Raw genomic sequence first — 22,109 nt, 5'->3', positions numbered from 1 at the left:
AGTTAGTAACAACTCTCTAGGCTAGAGTAATTATGATTTTCAATGGGGATTCCAGACGCAGAACTGACTTGTACTTCAAAAGGTTATTTTTGATGGAGCTTTCATAGTTCCTTCCATTCCCATGAATTACATTATGACTAATATGAACCAGAGTATTAGAAATACATGAAAGATCAAGGCTATTCTGCATTCATCTCATAAATCAATGTCTCATACAAATGTATCGTATTTCAAAAATTAGGCAAAGCCATACTAAGCTTGTCCACAAGAAAAACCCAGCCACTGAAATAAATAAAGGTCTTTTTCAGTTTAACTGGACCATCACAGTAATATTGCAAACAACAGTCCACATTAATACTTTGACACCAAAATGCAAGGCTTCTGACCAGGTTCTATGCAGATAGATGCTGTATGTGTTAGTCACTACCTGTAGTTTATGGTAAGTATGTTTCTTTTGCTATAATTTAGACACAAGAAAACATGAAACTTTTTTCCAGCAATGCTGACAGCTATCACTCTGCACCATCTATGTTAAACTGCAGCAATTTACTGCATTTAATTAAAAAAAATGGAGAAATGCAGTGAAGGGAGATGAGAATCTTACCGAACACTCTGTGTCTCGGCATTTGCACCCAGAGCAAGGCAAGACTGGGCATTGCTGCTCAACGGGCCCAGCAAGTAGGAGAACAGAGTTGTTGGGCATCTTCAGGAGTGGGTAAGACACCTAGCAAGACCCAATAGTCAAGAGCACATGGGGAAAAATGTAATAAAGGTGCTGAAGACAGTGTCCAGGCTTGGATAGTCAACCAGGTGCTCGAATTGCACTTGCTTTAAGTGCTTGATTCCTCATACCCAAGTCACTCACTACACAGGTAACCAGCAGTCCAGTTTTCCTTACCAGGGAAGCATTAGAATGAGATTTGGTGTTTTGGTTTTGTGGACTTAAGGGCTGAAGCAATGTATGGCCTCCTGCATTTACTGTTAGTTACTTAGCTCCTTCTGTCAAAGTGAAATTTCCCCCTAAAGACAATAATGCTGCTGGCTAGGAGGACTCAGATACTTTATTGTGATGAGATTCTGAGTTCATTTAAAACAAATGGGATGTATTCAGTTTTCTCAGTTATAAGGAGTCAATATGTAATAATTATATACTACCAGCATGCTAAAGAGAAAGAAGCTAAAGCAGCTGAGAGGGGCACATGGGAACAAAAGCCAGAATAAAGAATACCAATTATTCTTTTTTTCTAGTAGCTATTTTTAAATGTCAATATATGTCATTATCAAAACAACTCAAAGGATTTACACTGTATTTTTATGTGCATAAAATGCTTATTTTAACAGTACTTTAGTATAGCATCTTTTTCTTTTTGATGCTGATGGGGAAGTACACTTACTACTTCAGTTTTCATACCATTTTAATTTGATGTACTACTTAGAAAAAGCCCTAAAAAGACAGGATGTTGACGTCTGATTGAGAGAAGAGCTAAAGAAAGGTCCTGGAAAAGCTAAGTATAACAAACAAGTTACATGTAACATTGTCCTTACTGCATTACACTTGCGTGCACTTTTTATTAGTAATTGTCACTGCTAGTAACCTTATTTTTATATTTAGCCACATAAAAGATGCAAAGTAAGCAAGGTAAATACACATAAATACTAAGCTATCTGTGGTGTACTGATCAACAGCATTGCTTACACCTATTAGGTAAGCATTGTCAACATTACTTATCCATTCATGCAAACTGCTGTACTCGCAATAAAGTGCATTAAGTATCTTCAGCAATAAAAATCTAAAAACCATGTAGTATAAACTCCTGATAAAGACAAGCTTCCGCTGTTTGTATAGCTTGTTTAGACATATGCATGATGTTAAATAGACCCTGAAATATCAAATAAATCAAAACACCAACATTTTATATCTGTTTCACAATGACATAAAATGACGGTATGGTGGGTGGAGTTAAAGAGAATCAGGTCTAATGCCTTTTTAGGCAAGTTGTGTTTCCTCAGTAAAAGCTGTATGATCAAATGCCTACTTACTTTGGAAGGGGAGCCTTCAGTGATTTTCACCAGCTGCCAGAGAATAGAGTAGTGGGAACACTGCAGTGCCTGAACAACTATCTGTAACAGAGGGAACACAAAGAATCCCAGGACATTGGAAATATCAAGCATATCAGTAAAGTGCGTGTAAAATTTAGAATGCACTTTGGGGAGAAGAAATAGGAGCAGTTCTTAGGTGGCACTTTCCGTTTTCAAGGGTATTAAGTTTTTCTTTAGTCAGTTTGGTGCAATAAAAAAACCAGCCTACTACAGGTGAAAAAATACTATGTAAATGCTGGGAAACAGAACAGAACACTGTGCATTAGAGTACAGCAAGAGGTGATGTCACAGCATGACAGAAGTACAACCCAACATCTACATATCTCAGTTCAAAAGCATCTGTTTAAATACCTCTAAATATGACTTCACTAGTAAAACAGTCTGGAAATTTGTTCCATTGTCAAATAAATGTGTAGCCCAATTTCTAAAAAAAGGGAGAAAATACAAATTTTCTCACGGAGAAGACTAGGCTCATATTTATGGTGCCCATAAAAGCATCCACGGTGTCTTTTTAAAATTTCAAATCTATATTAGGTGCTAAAAATGTCAAAATCTTTTTGGCTTGAAGATGCTTCCAACACTTTGTGGTTCTGTGCAGAATAAATCCAGTTTGTAACAGCTCTGATCACAAAATACTTTTTTGGAAAGATATCACTAAAGACACTACTATTTCTTTTCAGTGAACTCCTTCTAGTGGACTGGGGGAAGAAATACTGAGGAGAGTTCAGATTTCAGAACGTTTTTCCTAAGATCTTACAGAAGTATTTGGGGAGCCATATCATTGTCAAACTCAGATACTGAAGATGGCTGGTAGTTGCATGGACATTTTTTATCTGCTGGCGCCCTCCTTCCAGGTAGCACAATTCCAGTGTTAAGTAGCAACTGCAGAGAGAGGAGAAGGTCCCACAGCTTAAAGCCATGACTTTCACATGGCATGTGGCATGCATCCTCCATATGGTCCTTTTTAGAAAATACTTATACAGAACTTAATGAGAAATTTTTTTTCCTAAATGAAGTTGAGTTAGAATTAACAACTGGCTTCTAATTGAAATCAAATTATACCTTAAAATGTGCTGAAATGCTGGAGTAGGCAGTCTGCAGTTTAAACTGGAATCCTGGGAGAATCTGAAATGGTCCCTGTGCTCATCCATGAGAAACTAAAACCAAACTAAGAGGAAACAAAGTCCAAGATGTGTCCACTAAAAGAACTCTACTGGAAAGGCTGGCCAGCATCCCTGCTAAATGTTCTTCTTGTTTTCTGGTTTTCATAAGCTTCCATCTTACCTTCAATGCATAATAATCGTTTGTGATAATTCTAATTATAGCCAAGGTTTACAAATGTTGGGTTTCAGTGTAAACATCATGACTTATGCATTGCTTTTCACAGCCAGGAACATTAGTTACTCCTTACTTTACAGATGAGAAAGGTGAGGCAAGTAGCAAAAATATCACAGAATCCAAGATTTTCCACCTCCTAGACAGTGCCTCACTACAATGTACATTTCATTCAAAACTCTCTGTTTTTCGTAAATAACTGAAGTCTAGTGCATTAAGCTTTTGAATTTCTCTACAGCTAGACTCTTTAAAACTTTGAATCCCCAAATGATGCAGTGCAGGTGTTGCTAACTGTACCTGTTCTGGCATAGCTCCATGTTCAATTCCAGTTCTTAGTAATCTGTAGCAGTTACTGAACAGATCCCATTTTGTGAGATCATGCGCACTAGAACGAGAGGTAATAAAGAGAGATTAGTTGTGTTCCTCAAAACTCCACATCACAGCGAGAATATATAGTCTGACCTGGCAGCTCAGTGAGCTTTAGTATTTTCGCAAAGCTGAGACAATACAGCCTGCTGACAAAGCAGCTGCACAATTAGTTCACACCATGCTAAAAGCAGAAGTTAGGCTTTCTGATAATTGAGGAAAAATGTTTTACTACATGGGATTTTTGTAGGGAGGAGATAAACTCTCTGCGTACCATAAATCTTTAAAGGTTACTTAAGTGCAGCTACAAGCTCCTTCTCAGTGTTGCCTCTGAACTGTCTTTCCTCTTTGGTTCTAAACAGTGACAGAACTCCAGAAGGCACTTCTCTGGCATTGCGGCAGAAACTATGGCCAAACTCTAGCAATATATAGTGAATGAAAAATGGCTTTAAGCAAAATGAAGTTACATTTTCTTCTGCCGTATCATTTAGAGAAAAATAATACACATTATCACTAGGTATTAAATATCCCAAAATATCTAAATTAAGACAGCATGATATACATGTACATGAGACCAAGATGGTGGTTGCCATTCCCTGTTCATTGTTTCACATTTCAGTTGTACCAACCTGGTTCTCCAGCGAGAGGAATACAAATGAGATTAGCAACATATATTGTACAGTTTTACAGACCTCAATAGCTTATGATATAGCTTTTTAAAAACAGAACTGAGAAATACAGAAGAAATTACAAAACACCAGGTTGCCTGAAAGACAAAAATTCTCTCTCACAAAAAAATTTAGGTTTAACACATTTTTGTGCAGTGGAATTAAACCGAGATAATTTGAAACAGTTTATAATATGTTTATAAAAGAGCAAGCCACCTCAGAATAATCAGAAACTGGCGTGATTAAAATACTCACCTGGAAGAAGGGATACTCAGACTGAATTGGCAAATCTAAATAAGATAAAGCAGTCTCTTGCATCTTGCTCCCTTTCATCTCAGCACCTTGATCACCAAGATATGCTCACTTTTCCCACCCATTAGTTTCTGCCCTGCTTGGGAGCTGCCTGACTTTTTAAAAATAATTTACTACCCTGCTTAGCCAGAAAGAATAATTCTCTAGTTCTGAAACAGACAGAAGTTGAACTCAAGACTGGGAATGCCTAGATCCTATTGAAACCCCTAGTATGAAATGTTTCCCAGTCTGGAGCATGTAAGCCCTGGAAAACCTCACTGATAAAAAGTTCCACAGAAAACATAAAAATTAATGCCATTGTGCTGACAGCAAATGAAGTATGCACTCTAGGGTTGTGTCATTAAGCCAAGGTGCATCTTGACTTCTAATTCAAATCCATGAATAGAACAATAGGAAAACCTTAAAAAAAGAAAAAGGAAACAAAAATGTAAAGATACTCCCTCTGCCTTAGATTCTGGATGATTTTTGAAGTAAGAAAATAAAATGTTTCATAGATAAATTATAGGCTGTCAGAGAACTGCCTTTGACTAGTGAAATTAAGCACATAGATGCTGCTTCAGCAAATCACAGGGTTGCTAGCAAGGCAGAGTTGTACCTCCTTAATTACAGCGCTGTAATTAAAGCAGTAAAAATCTCCTTGGTATGCAGAGGCAGATATCAGCATAGATTATCCTACAGAGAATACAAAGGAAAAACTATCTCACTTCTGCCTTTTCATTTCAGAGCCTTCCATGTCAGGCAGCCATCACAGGGGGCATGCCCCACTGCCCTGACAACTGGGGACACCTTAGTTCTTTGCTCTGAGCCTGGCCTTACAGCTGGTCTCAGGAAGAGCTTTTCAGCTTCCAAAGCTGAAAACTTCTAACTATATACAAGTTGCATAGGGCTTTTCAATATAAACCTCCTTAAAGAAGAGCCTCCACATTAAATTTAGGTGTATTCTGGTATATCTTCATTTCTTTTGAAGTATTTGGCAATCAAAACGATAGTTATAAAGGTACCTTGGACACAATACAATTCTCCACAGAGGTTCAGATTGACATAGAGGCTCCTAGAATGAAAATTCACATAGCACAGAATTTTCCCTTAGTCCCTTCCATGTCAGAGGGTCTTCATGGATTACAGAAAACAAGGCCCAACATTTCTACAAAGGTTTCTTTTCATCCCTATAGATAGCACTGTCTGCTGGGGCATGCTTCTGCCAGGAAGTAGTCAGATGGTGTAAAGGTACCAGTTCCACAGCGTTTCTGAAAGTGTGGCAAGAAGCAGCTTAGAAAACTTTCTTTTTGAAGAAGTGATCTCTCCACCCACAAAACTGTCTCTCTTTAAAGAGACACAAAGTGAGAGAAGTTGTACCTTGGGCTTTGAACAGCTGTGCTAGATACAGTCTAACTTCTCTACTGAGGTTTCATTTGTCATCACTTCTACTTCTTCTGGATATAACAAACTTCCGAGTAACTCAGTCTGAAGGATGTACTGGTCAACTACTGGAAAAAAGGTTAAGCAAAGGGTTTCTATACCAGGAAGAGAAGATCTGCTGGTCTGACCATGAATTTACCTATCTGGGAAGTGTCCTGACTGATCATGCTTAGACTGATAAAAACATGTTGTGTATCTGGAGAGTTACTATAGCCACTGCAGGCTTATGAAGTCAGTGTGGAGGCAGGAAGGAATCAAATTCCGTACCATATTTGAGGACTTCTGGACAATGACACTAACAATCCTGATTCCTAAATGTGAAACAATGTTCTATATACAAGACAGCATCAAAGGGCACATCCAGAGTAACGGAGGTGATGCTTGAGAGTCATGTGTTTTGCACTGAATTAACTGAAGTAATTAAATAAGAAATGCTGATATTTTGCAGCATACAAACTGCTACAGCACTGATGTGTTATTGTTGTGGTTTAACCCCAGCCAGCAACTAAGCACCACGCAGCCGCTCACCCACTCCCCCCGCCAACCAGTGGGATGGGGGAGAAAATCGGGAAAAGAAGTAAAACTCGTGGGTTGAGATAAGAACAGTTTAATAGAACAGAAGACACTAATAATGATAATAACAACACTAATAAAATGACAACAGCAATAATAAAAGGATTGGAATGTACAAATGATGCGCAGTGCAATTGCTCACTACCCGCCGACTGACACCCAGCTAGTCCCCCAGCGGCAATTCCCCGCCCCCACTCCCCAGTTCCTATACTAGATGGGACGTCCCATGGTATGGAATACCCTGTTGGCCAGTTTGGGTCAGGTACCCTGGCTGTGTCCTGTGCCAACTTCTTGTGCCCCTCCAGCTTTCTTGCTGGAGAAAGAAGCTGAAAAATCCTTGACTTTAGACTAAACACTACTGAGCAACAACTGAAAACATCAGTGTTATCAACATTCTTCTCATACTGAACTCAAAACATAGCACCATACCAGCTACTAGGAAGACAGTTAACTCTATCCCAGCTGAAACCAGGACAGTTATGTGTGAACGCTCAGTTGAATTGGGCTGGAGTCAGTATAGAAAAATTGTCTTCATGTACTTAAGGACAGAAAAAAATGCTATAAATATCAGTGAGACCCTGGCAAAAAAGAAGCCCATGTATATAGTCCAGGTATTCTATTTAGAAGACTTCAAGAAAATTTATTATTATATTCTGAAAACGTGGAAGGAAAGAGCATAATAATGAATTTGACTTGTATTGGAATACTGATATCTTTCTTTGACGAAAAGACATTAATTAAAAAGTGTGCTGTGAGGCCTTTGTTGCCATGACCCTCTCAGAAAAAGGATTAGCTCAGGCTTGGGAAATCTCAGCATAGAAACTTTTTGGTCTGGAAGGCTTTTCTGATAATCCCCTACCATGTTTTTTTTCCACCTCGCTGGGCTTCTTTTTCCTAAAATATGAAGCAGCAGCAACTACCAAGGAAACACAAGCACAGGTAAGTTTCTCTCACTGGAAGAAGAGAGGGACTTGTTTCTTTTCAAAGCTCCACAATGATTTATCAGTGCACATTTAGAAGATCTGAAAGGTATCAGTTGTTAGCCTGCAATTTAAACTTCTTCCATTGATTTAATTTCTTTTGGCTCCCAGCTGATGACAGACAATGACAGTATCAGACAACAGCCACCGTTCTTTAAGATGAGAATGCTCAATGCAAGTTTTGAATTGAAGAACCTAATCTCATAGCTCGAAGTTTGGCAAAAATTCTGTCTTGAATGGTATGATTGTTTCTTTTCACAAAGAAATCACATCAGACGTAACATTCAGTAATGAAAAGACTTCATTACTTCTTTATATGCAAGCAGTTATTAATTAGAAATTCCCACTGCACTATAATCATAAATAACAAATCAGCTGAGAAATGGTAAACAGCTGCTCTTCAGCTCTTTAGCTTTGATTCTTTTATCTTTCCTATTTTTTGAAGGTGAAGGTAGATGTCCCTGCCCCCGATTTGTGTGTTATTCTGCAAGGCTTTCTTTATAGTCTGAATTTACTCTCTAGAGATTTGGAACCCTACAGGAAAAAATATATATGGGAGATGCTCAGAAAAGCCTTAAGACCTGTGCTTTTTTGGATGTGAACTATAGCTTTCACCAGTCCTCTCAGGAAAGGCAGAAGTGGCTCCAGTGTGTTACCACGGAGACTGAAAACCTAATTTGCACATGTGTCAGTCTGCTCAGTCTGCTGCACTACGAAAATTAGTAACGATTTAATGATCCCTGTGGGACTCTTGTTGAATGGAAACAAAGAGTAGATATTTCAGAACTATGTCATACAATGATCCAATGCAGAATTCAGGATAAGTAAAGACTAAGCATAGAAAGAAAAGAGAAATGAAATCACTAAAACCAATTTGTATAAATGAGGTGGCAGAAGCAAGGTCCTCTCATATCTTGTGACAAGGAAGAAATGATTTCTGGCTCTCAGCCATCTGCATATGAAGCTTTCTTACATGCTGACCAGGGGCAATTACTTCCTACAGTTGATAGGAGGGGAAGATTAGGTCTTTGCGCTATGCTCCAAAATTCAGAGTTCAGGTGAAATTTTCCAGGTTGCTCTACAGTTATGAGGGTGCCTGTAGGTGTAACTGAGAGCAGCAGGACCCTGAAGAGCTGCTGACTGGTTCCACTGAGCTGGTTCATACTTAGTGAAGGAGTTTCTGTGCAATCCACACAGTTAGACTTTGCCAACAATTCAACTCAAAAATATTCTTGGCATATTCAAGGCCACGTTGGATGGGACTTTGAGAAACCTGGTCTAGTGGAAGGTGTCCCTGCCCATGGCAGAGGGGTTGGAACTGGATGATCTTTAAGGTCCCTTGCAACCCAAACCATTCTATGATTATCTGATTTCTGCAGGAAGAGAACGCAAAGTCCAGACTCTCACCATAAACTTTATTATTATTACTACTACTTATTTCTGTAATTTTGAGGAGAAATACCTCAAAAGCCTTGAGAAACAGAGAAACAACTTCCTCCAGGGCTCCCCTAAGCTGAGGCTCAAAGCACAGATTTGGCCTGCATCCACTGGTGCCAGAGATAAGAAGTGTTCCTTGTGCACTGACTGTCTGTCATGCAGGGGAGTATGACTTTTAGTAAGGCACTCATAGGTGTAAAAGCATTTAGTGCAAGGGATGGTATGCCACTTGCAAATCACACCTGTAAAAGTAATGGCATTAACTAAGCAAGGACCCAGATTAGTGCAAACAGTTATACTGACAAATACCACTAATCATTCATCAATCACCATTTCATATTTCAGGCCATATATTTTCTCATTTCTTAACACTAGACATCAACGGATACTCGCTGAAATGATAAAATCAACATAGTAAATTTTTGAGGGGAAAAAAAATCACCTACTTGTGAAAAGAGGTTAACCTCTTTAATGTGGAGAGCACATTGTATATGTCATCATCATCAGCTTCTTCTCCCTGAAAATGAAAGGATATCCATTAAGAGAGTTCAGCAATCCAGCAAAGTACATTACTGCATCAGGAGGAGCAGATTTCTTTGAGGGTTTATGTTGACATCAAAACTGACTCCAAATTTTCCAATTACTCTTATTGCAGAATCTAGATAAAAGTAGTAGTAGTAATAATAATAATAAAAATAACTACTGCATAGCACTAGGAAATAAGCAAGATCATCTGACAATATTCAGCAGTATCACTGTGTTAATACTCAAACCACTATCCTCTAGCAGTAGAAATCATTCCCAAGAATAAAATCTGACTTCTACCTTATTTTACAAAAAGGACTGAACCATCAGCTTTAACCATCAGCTGATGAACGCGCTACCAGAATAAAGCCAAATGCTTTCCTTGCTCCACGCCAGAAACCTGCAGATGTCAACATCTAGTTTTTTTTAAAATGATCAGTGGGGAAATTTCTTTCTTTTCATATTCTTCATTGCTGTTCACTGTGTTACACACAGTAATGCATGACAATCACATTATGTGCACAGACTGACATACATTCAGAACTGGATGGAAGGGTTTGTTGTTTTTTGGTTTTTGTTTTTTTTTTAATTTAGGTTTTGCAAATCTGGGGAAACAACAGTCCAAGAATAAATATTGCACAATTCAATCAAAACTTTTCATTCAAATTTTTTATTTTTCTTTCTGGCATTTTAAAATATCATTATTCTAATACTTATGCAAACTAAACAGCAAATTCTCTTAGTGAAACAAGTGGAATTAAGGTACTTCCAAAACTTAATTTTTCAGCAACTTTCTGAAACAGGAAACGCACTTACAACAACTCTTCTCCATTTCATTTTGAAAATTTTTTTTTCCATCTAAAAGCCTAACAATTAAGACATTTTCCTGTCTTCAGATGCTATTGTCAATCAATGTTTCTCTCATTATCAAACTAGTGGGAAGCCATAAAGCAGTGGGATACTTGCTTGGGTACAAGCATGCACATTTTTGAATTCAAAATGATTAAACAGACTTATTAAAATTAATTATTTTACCAAGTATCACCCAGCAAAGAATATCACAAAGGCCAAAATTTTAAACCCTTGCTACCGCTGTTCTCTTTCTTGCTTTCTCCTACTTTTGTCTTGGTTTTGTCTCCACATCTTTCTCTATATCACGTCTGACCTCCACACTCCCTTTTCCTTAGGGATCTAAACCTCTTAATTCTTCATTTCTCATATGACTTTCAGAGACAGCTTTTCTCTGAAATCCTCAGTCCCCAGCCCTCTCTCATGCAAGCAAATACACACAAAGATCATAAGCCCTTGCTTCCATTTCTCTACTCCTTCCCAAGCTGGGTAAAGGAAGGGGATACATCAGAAGTATTTTGGTATCACTGGCCCACGTTCCTTCATGAGCCCAGTCTTTGTTCTCTGCCCAGTAGTCTCAGTGCATCCTTCAGGGCTTTTCACACTGTAGTACTGTATAAAGAGAAGCCGCCTGCAAAGAGAAGTGAAGGGAAATGGAGTGGGAATAAGCAGTTACTGACTTCCGAATTCAACAGCAGTCAGTAATAAAGGAAAATTGCAGGAAAAAAAGTTTTTCTCCCTTAGTTCATTTCTCCTGAGAAGACTGGTGGGAAGTCATTTATGAATCCCAGCATCTCATTGCTCTCACCTGATTCCCCCTGTGTAAAAGGTGAGGCCGGAGGGATCTTTCAAGCAGTGTCAGAAAGGGAGAGGTCAGGACTGCAGACCCGTACACTGTACCTAAAATATAGAGCGTGTTTTCTGAACAATCTCAACATTCATGTATCCCTAGTCTAAAACAGCTGGACCTAAATGCTTTGCTGGCATAACTGATCTGAAATGTGGGCTGGGGCTGGAAGAGAGGTAGATTTCCAATCCCCTTTCATCTTTACTGCTTGGAGTGTTGAAAGATGGTTCTTTGAGGCCCAGAGACGCCACTGCCTAGGGAAGAGGACTCCCTAAGAAGGGCTTGTGAAAACAAACAGCTAGGGACTGTGAGGTAGCAAAGGGAAGGACAGCACTGGATCTCCTCAGATCAGATAATCCAAGAACAAGAGGACTGATGCTATAGTAAACCCAACTCTACACTAACTGGACTGCTGGCTTCCAGAAGGGTATGTGGATGACAGAAAAGGAACTGACAGAACTAGATGACTGGTTCTTGTCTCAACTCCTCTTCAAAACTGCTGTGTGGAGGAGAATGGGTGAGTCAGAGAAAGAGCAGCTGCTGTACAGCAGGACGAATCTAAGTATTCCTGTATTTGCTAACTGAATTTGGGATTATGGTTCAAAAATTATCTGTGGGTGTCTCAGTAATACTAATAAAATGGTGAGTGGATCTCTTCTTGGGTGAAACTATCCAGGGAACAGAATACCACCTCAGAACCCTTGAATGGATCCACGGATGAATAATGTCTATACAGGTGAACAGTGTGGAAACTTCAAGGGGGCTCTTCCAAAAAAGCTGCATGTCCTTAGACAGACCTAATTTCTGTTACACTGGCTGTTACACAACTGTCTCCAGAGAAAACAAACATGGCATTTACTTTGGAGAAGTCTGAAGATAAAACTAAGAGAAAAAGCTGAAAGAAGCCATTTTCATAATGTCTTACGACAAGACAGTATAACAGAAATGGCAAGTCAGTGTCAAAGAACTGGGATTCCACTTGCTTCTTGGTCTGATTCTTGAAAAAACCCATACGCACTTTCTTCCATCTCGAGGCGAGACAGTGTGAATGAAATGCTTTTTGCTGATCTGAGCTTGGCTGTGGAGACATAAGTTGAAGATTCTCCAAGAGCCAGGTTATGAGAAACAACATAGGAGATTTGTCCCTGCATATAGACCCAGACTGAACCTTGGTGTTGGATATGCGGATAGTGAAAAACGTGAGGACCTCACCAGAGTTCCTAAACCTCTGTCAGTGGGTACCAATGGAAAGAGCGAAAGCCAGTTGATCAGTTGCTGGGCATCTGGTGTAGAGAACTCGGCTGGTTCTGAAGCTGGATTTTTGTGCTGGGAGTCAAACTTTAGCCCTTTTTGCTACCCAAGTCAGCAACACATTCCCCAAGGTTTTTGTCTTAGAGTTTTTCGACCTGTTGGCCAGAGGTGAGGAACTTCAAAAATCCATGGCTCTTAAAACAGACGGCGAAGACATATAATGTGGCATTAGCTGAAAGGATTCCCTTGCCACACACAGATGGGCAGAGATGTAGCACAAATTCTGGAATGTCTTTTCAGGTTCAGCTCAGAAGTTTCTGAGAAAGTACATATAAAATGGCAGACAGGTAGACAGCAAAGTAAATGTATTCTATCAAAGAATGTACAGTGGCGCACTAACTCCTCTGGGTTGTGGAGTGCCTGCTTCCTGCATGCACTGCCTTTTTTACTCACATACATTCCTACAGCAACAGAAAAATTTTTATTTACTCTGCAATGTGACAAGGCATATACACAGTATGCCTGTATGTGGCATATTACTTAACAATAGAAAAAACTTATTTTCTTTAATAGGCAATTCTAAAATAGAGACTGTAGCTTAGCTTTCTACAAATGTACATATAAAATTAAAGGTATCTGCCACAGTGCAGTGCATGACTAGAATTGAAGAAAAAGATCTATGCAGCCCTTAAATTATGTTTAAAAAGCATGAGAATTACAACAAATTAAGTAGTGCTACACAAAGTTAAACTGATGTAAAGCAAGAAAAAATGAGTAAAGTTTCTATTCTTATTTAATGTATTGTGTCTTATGCATGTTGAAGGATAAATTCTTAGAAGTAAATCCCAGGTACCTCCAGGTTTTAGACCTGGATCTTTATTTCATTCTTTCCAGAGCTCTTTCAATATGCCATTATAAATATTTTACTAAATCCTCTCTTCCATTCAAGACATAATCCAATCTTGATTCTGCTGCCTGTATATCCATTTGGGACTACTGGAATCACCAGAAGCATTAATGTGTAAATGCACTTTTCTCTGCATTTTTCATCAGCTTTCACCCATTCATCCTTTTAATTTCTTATGTGGGCTGTTTAAATACTAGACTAAATATTCAGAAGTAGGATTGTCCCATGGTTTTTGTTTTACAGCATCAATGCTTTGCAGGCTTAATGGGTAGTCCAAGGGATTTTCTACATGGAGAAATAGCTCCAAATAATTATGAAATAGTTGCTGCTGCACTACGTCTTCAGATTGATAATTTAATGATTTGGTAAGAATGTTTTTCTGCAGTTTATCATAGCATATTTTAGGTAGTCTAACTAAATGCATTTTAAGAATACAAACCTCCTGCAGCAGATCCTCTACAGAATGGTTGAATCGATCCACAAATTCATCAATAAGTTGGCTATGGGCTATGTCAACTCTGTTCTGGATTGTATATTCTTCACTACAGAGTATGCTGTAGGTTTTGCTGCAGGCTTCGAGAACATCTGATTCCACATGCTTTTCCACAACAAACTTAATCTGTTTCAGTAAGGCATCCAGATGCTGTAGATCAGAAAAGAAGTTCAGCTTTCACCTTACCTGAACAATGAAACTCAAAGAAAAAGTCATTCAAAGAATACACCAAATGAAGGTTAGATCATTAATATGCCGAATGAAGGCACAGTACTGTGTGACTAGGATAGTAATCAGATACTTGAAAGCAACCAGACTTCTTGCCCAATGTACTATACCTTTTCCATTCTGCCCGTGCTATAGATTTCCAGATCAAAATACTGTGGGATTTGCAGGAGATTTGCAACCTTCTCGGCATCAGCAGAATACTAGAACATCATTGAAACAAAACAAAAAAATAGTGATGTAAAATAAACACCTACACTACAGAATGAAAAAGTTTAAAGACAGTTGTAAATACCAGTGAGAGATTGATTTTCTTGAAAATTGTACCTTTGATAGCAACATAGGAAGTGCAATAATGAAATGCTCAGTTAATTTATTTCTGTCATCTATCTGAGTTTTTCTTTCCTTTGCTGTCAAGACCTGCAAGTGAGCAAAAATAACTACAGTAAATACAATTTCTGCATATAGCATTCATTAATCTTTCTAAAGTTTGTATTACAAACAAAAATACATGCAAGTGTATTTTTAATAAATCAAAAGAGGAGGGAATAAAAAACTCAAACACATTTGGACTGAAGAGTGATTAAATGGGAGGACCATGTGTCCTAAGAAGCCGTGATTGAAAAGGAAAATATCATATCATCCAGCATGATATTGTCTCAACACATCAACATTTTTTTAGGATTGAATTCAAATATAACCCAAGTCAGTGGAAGTTTTGCTATTGCTTCCAAGCAAATTGAGCTCTGGCTTTCACACATTAAACAAAGTGTTAATGTAAGACCTCAGGGCGAACTGAAATATAATTAAGAAAACCAAAACCAAACCACACTGTAACAGTGATTTTCATTAGCAGATTCATGGCCTCATCTCTAAACTGGAATGTAATTCTCAGTGAGAACATACATCCAAGTTCACAGAACTCATTTACAAATTTCAGTGAAGATATACTGAAGCTACTAATGCTGTCATAGCAAAACCACCTTGAAACAGTGAATAGAGAGACAATAATCAAAACAGCATGCTTCATAAAAGCTTAGATCTGGCTTCTTGGCTTCAGAAAAGGAGAGAATACTTTTGAAAACAAATAATGATAATAAAAAACTCAAGTTAGCTAATGATTTATGTATAGCAAAGCTGCCAGACTGCACAATAAGGGTTACAAGCTAAAGTCAGAGAAGAAACTATTTCACAAGAAGGTGAGTGCATAATTAGAAATCTGCTCCCATTTCAACTCAGAGAATATGCTAGCGAGATCATGAGAACATGACAAACCTCTACTGACAAGTCAGAGATCCCTGCAGTTACCATCCCACAACTCATGATCTAACTGAAAAGAAGCAAAAGCTAAATGTCATACCTACATCTCTGTAAGTGAGGAGGAACAGCTGGAAACAAAACACATGCTTGGATGACAGGTAGCCTATTGTGTCAGCAGGAATCCAAAACAACCATGAAGCAAAGGGGAATAGATGTGTAACCAAGGTAAGAAACCACTTCCATAGTACATGACAGACAGCTGGATACATACAGCAGCAACCGCAATTCCTGTACCAACCAGCAGTGCAGCACCACCTGTGCCAGCAAAAGCTGCTAGCTCATCGGAAGGCAACACAAATGCAGCTACCAAGTCAGGCTCCCACCCCCTAACAACCCAGTCATATTCTGGTGGCCAAAAATCGCTATTCCGTGGTGCTATGAATTAATCTGGGTCCCTAGGATGATCTTGAGGCTCTTTTGATCATCCTTCAGAAGGCAAAATTCATTTTACTGAAGTATTTTCTTTACCTTTGAAGAAATACAGACACTGAAAAATCTAAGACTAAGCAATTTGCTGAACTTAAGTGAACAGAACTGTAGATCTCTTGAGATAGAAAAAATACCTGGAAAGCTAATATGGTGCTCCAAACAGAAAACACAAACATTAAAATTTTTGTTGAATTTAAAGGTTGCTTTGTTTGCTAGAACAGTTTGCAGCTAAAGACAAAACACGGTTAAGTTCTGCTTACAATACAGTTTTGGTAACACAGGATAATACATGCTTGTGTAAATTTGAGTAAGTGCTTTCATAGATTCGCCCCTGAAATGTTTTACTAAACTAGGAATTTCTTAGAATGTACTTTATAAATTAAGGTACACAAAGCATGTTTAAATTGATGGTTTCGCAGAGCTTTTCCTGGGATGCTGTTTCTGGACACAAGGCTAATCTACTTTTGGCACATAAAAATTAAGAAGCTAAGTAACTGCATTTAGTTTAGCAATAGAGAATACTAAATCTATCTCTAGATTTCACCTTCATTAAGTCTGTGCCTTTCTTTAATAAACTAGCTGTGATTATTCAGAGCAGAACCTAACAGAAGTATCAAATGTTCACATGGGTTTACTTCATTTTAGCCTAACCTAAATAAAAGGGGGACTACCAAAAATCAGGGAAATACATTTGGAAAGCTGAGACCCTGTATTTATGGAGAATACAGCTGAAAGCCTGTTGCTCACCCTGACCCTGTGACTTATACTGAAATGCTTAAAAGTGCATGCCCAGCCTTAGGAATGGACTTCTGCTGATCCCCAAACAGTCACAATAAAATAAATGAAAGAGGCAGCTAGATTGCAATATGGCCAGAATGTCAAATTCTTGAATTTTTAGGGCACTCAGTGGAAGAGGCCAGAGAGGATGGATACGTAAAACCACAGATGTATTCAGGTTGGTCCTGGTCCCACCTCTCCTGCTCAAAGTAGAGCCAGCTCAGGGGTCAGACCAGGGTGCTCAGGGCTTTGTCCAGTCAAGTCTTGAAAACTGCCAAGGATGAAAACAGCACAAACTCTCAGCTTCTGTTCCAGTGCTTAACTACTCTCATGATGAAGATACTGTTGGCTTTTTCTACAAATTTTACATCCATATTAGCAGCACATTCCTTTTTATGGAAGACAGAGGTCATCTTGTTCTGCTCCTGAGCTCTACACTTCCAATTCTTATCTAGATTTAACATTAAGGGCTGTAGATGTGGGTACATTACAAGTATAAGCCAGGGGTATGATAAAAAGAACATCTGAAAAATAATTTTAAAAGATTTTCATGCTGTAAATTTACATTACTTAACTTGGCAATGCAAAGCCCAAAATCAATCAAACAAACAAAAACCCAAACATGTCCAGAAATAGAATTTCTACTATTTTTCTTCAAAAATGTTCACATGAAACAGGAAACACCAATTATAAAATCTAACTTAAAAGTGTCAAAATGTGGCATTGTAGACAAATATTTTATGTTACCATAGTAACACACAGAGGTTTGAGCCACCTACTGCAGTACCACTTACTCTCTTGCCAGTGCCTCTGCCTACTGGAGGATGTGCTTCAGCAGCTTGTCTGATTGTACACACCATCAACTCAATAAGAGCACTCTCCTGCCGGTCAGACATTGCTATGGAGGGAAAAAACCAAGTAACATCAGTTCTGATGTGTGTGCAAGACATCTCAAAGAAGACAAATCTGTGAACACAGTTGTAAAACACAGGGAATAGAGAACAACAGAGATGATGTCATTTTGTCCCATTTATAAAACCAAGGCTTTCTTGCTTGCTCTTTGAATTACCATTCACATCATCTCAAAATGGATACAGCGGAACTGAAAGAAGACTGGAGAAATGTAGTCTGGAAAAAGGTTGAATGAAGGGGAATATAACAAAGATTTACAAAATAAAGAGTGTCATGGAGGATGGAGAGCGACTGACTATTCACTGGCACTTCCTCATAAAATAGTCTCACAGTCATGAAGTGTTATTTCTGTTCTTTGGGAAGTACTTCTTGTCACATCTGGAGGATCAAACCCCACTAGGCTACGCAGAAACAAAGAACCAAAGTGCCTAATTTCCTAAGGAAATTACCACATAAATACAATTGTAGCAGGTAGATACCAAAAGGTCAGATTTTGAAACACTGAGATGATGAGCACATCATGCTAGGAGCAGTAAGAGTACATTGTTTTTTCAACCACCTAACCCCTGCAGAGGTCCCTGAAGCAGGAGAATCCTCAAGGATTATAAAGGATCTTGAATGATGCTCGTTACCATTAGGCACTCTTTGCCACCAACCTCCCTGTCTACCTTGTGCACACAGATCTATTATTAGTGAAAGGAGATTTGAAACTAATGGCAAAAGAATCGCCTTATTTTTTACCCTCTTGAGAATTCATTAGGTTTTAACATTGTCTGGAAAAGCCCCATATTTAATTAACACCAGCTGAAGTGATTGTTTATTCAAAATTGTATTAGCTATTGAATTTATTGAAATCATAGAATCATAGAATCATTTAGGTTGGAAAAGACCTTCAAGATCATCGAGTCCAACCATCATCCATGCCCACTAAACCATGTCCTGGAGTACCCTGTCCACTCGCTTTTTGAATATCTCCAGGGATGGTGACTCAATCACTTCCCTGGGCAGCCCATTCCAATGCCTGACAACCCTCTCAGTTAAAAAATTTTTCCTAATACCTAACCTAAATCTCCCTTGCCTCAACTTGAGGCCATCTCCTCTTGTCCTATCTCCAGCCACCTGACAGAAGAGACCAGCACCCACCTCACTACAACCTCCTTTCAGGTAGTTGTAGAGAGCAATAAGGTCTCCCCTCAGCCTCCTCTTCTCCAGACTAAACAGCCCCAGCTCCCTCAGCAGCTCCTCATGAGACTTGTGCTCCAGGCCCCTCACCAACTTGGTTGCCCTTCTCTGAACACATTCCAGCACCTCAATGTCTTTCCTGTAGTGAGGGGCCCAAAACTGAACACAGTACTCCAGGTGCAGCCTCACCAGTGCTGAGTACAGGGGAACAACCACCTCCCTGCTCCTGCTGGCCACACTGTTTCTGATGCAGGCCAGGATGCCGTTGGCCTTCTTGGCCACCTGGGCACACTGCTGGCTCATATTCAGCCGGCTGTCAACCAGCACCCCCAGGTCTTTCTCTGCCAGGCAGCTTTCCAGCCACTCTTCCCCAAGCCTGTAGCGCTGCATGGGGTCGCTGTGACCGAAGTGCAGGACCCGGCACTTGGCCTTGTTGAACTTCATACAATTGGCCTCAGCCCATCCATCCAGCCTGTCCAGATCCCTCTGTAGAGCCTTCCTACCCTCGAGCAGATCGACCCTGCCTCCCAACTTGGTGTCATCTGCAAACTTGCTGAGGGTGCACTCAATCCCCTCAACCAGATGGTTGATAAAGATATTAAACAGAACCAGCCCCAAGACTGAGCCCTGGGGAACACCACTTGTGACCCGCCACCAACTGGATTTAAATCCATTCACCACAACACTCTGGGCTTGTCCATCCAGCCAGTTTTTTACCCAGCAAAGAGTATCCTTGTCTAAGCCATGAGCCGCCAGTTTCTCAAGGAGTATGCCATGAGAGACAGTGTCAAAGGCCTTACTGAAGTCCAGGTAGAGAACACCCACAGCCTTTCCCTCATCCACTAGGCAGGTCACCTGGTCATAGAAGGAGATCAGGTTGGTCAAGCAGGACCTGCCTTTCGTAAACCCATGCTGACTGGGCCTGAACCCCTTCTTAGCCTGGACTTGCCATGTGAGTGCTCTCAAGACAAACTGTTCCATAATCTTCCCCGGTACCGAGGTCAGGCTGACAGGCCTGTAGTTCCCCGGATCCTCCCTCCGACCCTTCTTATAAATGGGAGTCACATTGGCAAGCCTCCAGTCCTCTGGGACCTCCCCTGTTGACGAGGAACACTGACCGATGATAGAGAGTGGCTTGGCAAGGACCTCTGCCAGTTCCCTCAGTACTCTTGGATGGATCCCATCAGGTCCCACAGATTTCTGAGTGTCCAGGTGGTGTAGTAAGTCCTTAACTAATTCCTCCTGGATTAAGGGGGGTATGTTATGCTCTTCATCCTTACCTTCCAGCTCAAGGGGTGGAGTACCCTGAGGATGACTGGACTCACTATTAAAGACTGAGGCAAAGAAGGCATTAAGTACCTTGGCCTTTTCCTCATCTTTGGTGGCAATGTTCCCTTCTGTATCCATTAAAGGAAAGATATTCTTGGGATTCTTTTTACTGTTAACATATTTGTAAAAACATTTTTCGTTGTCCCTTACGATAGTGGCCAGATTTAGTTCTAGCTGAGCTTTTGCCTTTCTAATTTTCTCTCTGTATGATCTAACAAGATCCCTGTACTCCTCCCAAGTTGCCCGCTCTTTCCTCCAGAGATGATAAACTCTCCTTTTTTTATTGAGTCCTAGCAAAAGCTCCCCATTCAGCCTGGCCGGTTGTTTTCCTCGGCGGTTCGACTTGTGGCACATGGGAATAGCCTGGTCCTGAGCCATTAAGATTTCCTTCTTAAAGAATGTCCATCCCTCCTGGACCCTTTTGCCCTTCAGGACCGTCTCCCAAGGGACTCTCTCAACCAGTGCCTTGAAGAGGCCAAAGTTAGCCCTCCGGAAGTCCACAGTGGTGGTTTTGCTGACCACCTTCTTTGTCTCACCAAGAATTGAAAATTCTATCATTTCATGGTCACTAAGCCCAAGACGGTCTCTGACTATCACACCTCCCACCAATCCTTCCCTGTTCGTAAACAGCAGATCTAGCAAGGCTCCTCCCCTGGTTGGCTCACCCACCAGCTGTGTCAAGAAGTTATCTTCCACACACTCCAGGAACCTCCTAGATTGTTTACTCACTGCTGTGTTGTATTTCCAGCAGATGTCTGGAAAGTTAAAGTCCCCCACAAGGACAAGGGCACACGATTCTGAGACTACTGCCAGCCGCTTGTAGAATGATTCATCCATCTCTTCAACCTGGTCGGGTGGTCTATAACAGACTCCCAGCACAATATCTGTCTTATTGGCTTTCCCTCTCATCCTCACCCATAAGCACTCCACCTTGTCATCAGAATCGTGTAGCTCTATACAGTCAAAACATTCCCTAACATAGAGAGCCACCCCACCACCTCTTCTACCTTGCCTATCCCTTCTGAAGAGCTTGTAGCCATCCATTGCAGCACTCCAGTCATGGGAGTCGTCCCACCATGTTTCCATGATGGCGACTAAGTCGTATCTATCCTGCTGCACAACGGCTTCCAGCTCCTTCTGTTTATTGCCCATACTGCGTGCGTTGGCATAGATGCATTTGAGCTGGGTTATCGAATCCACCCCCAACATCGGCATGCCACCCCCAGGCTCATCTCTGGTGCACCTAGTTTTATCCCTCACCCCTTCGAAATGTTCATGTATACACTAGTTATTCAAACATTCAGACAAGAAGAAGTCCTAGCCTTTAATATTAGGGAACCACAGTACAGCAGACTTCACAAGATGAAAAACAGAGTAAAAAAATGCTGCTTTTGAAGCAAAATGCATTAAAAATGGATTAAACTAAAATCTTCTTCAAATATGCTTTCTAAACAAACCACAACATAAATATCTCTATCATCCACAGTGAAACATCTTTTTAAGGAATAATTAACAATATTGCACAATATCCATAAAGCATAGAGGTTAAACAAATACCTTCTTCTCCTTGGACTGGTTCCTCCAAGAGCAATTCTGTCATACATTCCCAGTCTTTTAACAGTTCTTGAGAGCTCTCCCATAAACTGTCCACCAAATAGGCTGCATGTTCATGCAACTAGAAAATCCAAAGCAATCATCAGTACAGCGTTCTGGTACAAGCAGCAGTTCTTCAACTTTCACAATCATTTGGCCACAGAAGAGTGTCCTGGACATGTACTCTTATGTTAGTTGGAAAGAAAATTCAGTTTGAAACTAACTCTGGAAGGTCTTCTTTCAACTGAATGATGCAACTGCACAACAATGGGGCTATGTT

At 40.0% G+C, this 22,109-nt stretch overlaps 1 protein-coding gene across 9 annotated transcripts in view; it reads right to left on the bottom strand.

The window, feature by feature from the left end:
* STAG1 (stromal antigen 1) overlaps window positions 1-22,109 on the bottom strand; it is a 205,132-nt gene that overhangs the window by 34,758 nt on the left and 148,265 nt on the right. For all 9 annotated transcript variants that reach the window (XM_041126677.1, XM_041126678.1, XM_041126675.1 and 6 more), the window contains 8 exons: window positions 21,794-21,911; window positions 17,608-17,711; window positions 14,615-14,707; window positions 14,401-14,490; window positions 14,009-14,212; window positions 9,637-9,707; window positions 3,733-3,820; window positions 2,041-2,121 (listed from right to left, as the gene is read on the bottom strand). In XM_041126677.1, coding sequence (XP_040982611.1) covers window positions 2,041-2,121; window positions 3,733-3,820; window positions 9,637-9,707; window positions 14,009-14,212; window positions 14,401-14,490; window positions 14,615-14,707; window positions 17,608-17,711; window positions 21,794-21,911 — 849 coding nt within the window. The remainder of the gene's footprint in view (window positions 1-2,040; window positions 2,122-3,732; window positions 3,821-9,636; window positions 9,708-14,008; window positions 14,213-14,400; window positions 14,491-14,614; window positions 14,708-17,607; window positions 17,712-21,793; window positions 21,912-22,109) is intronic.

This window comes from Aquila chrysaetos, chromosome 10, assembly GCF_900496995.4.
Source record: "Aquila chrysaetos chrysaetos chromosome 10, bAquChr1.4, whole genome shotgun sequence".
In the NCBI taxonomy this organism is placed as follows: domain Eukaryota; kingdom Metazoa; phylum Chordata; class Aves; order Accipitriformes; family Accipitridae; genus Aquila; species Aquila chrysaetos.
The sequence above is the reverse complement of the archived record's forward strand: the minus strand, read 5'-3'. Positions and strand labels throughout refer to the sequence as shown.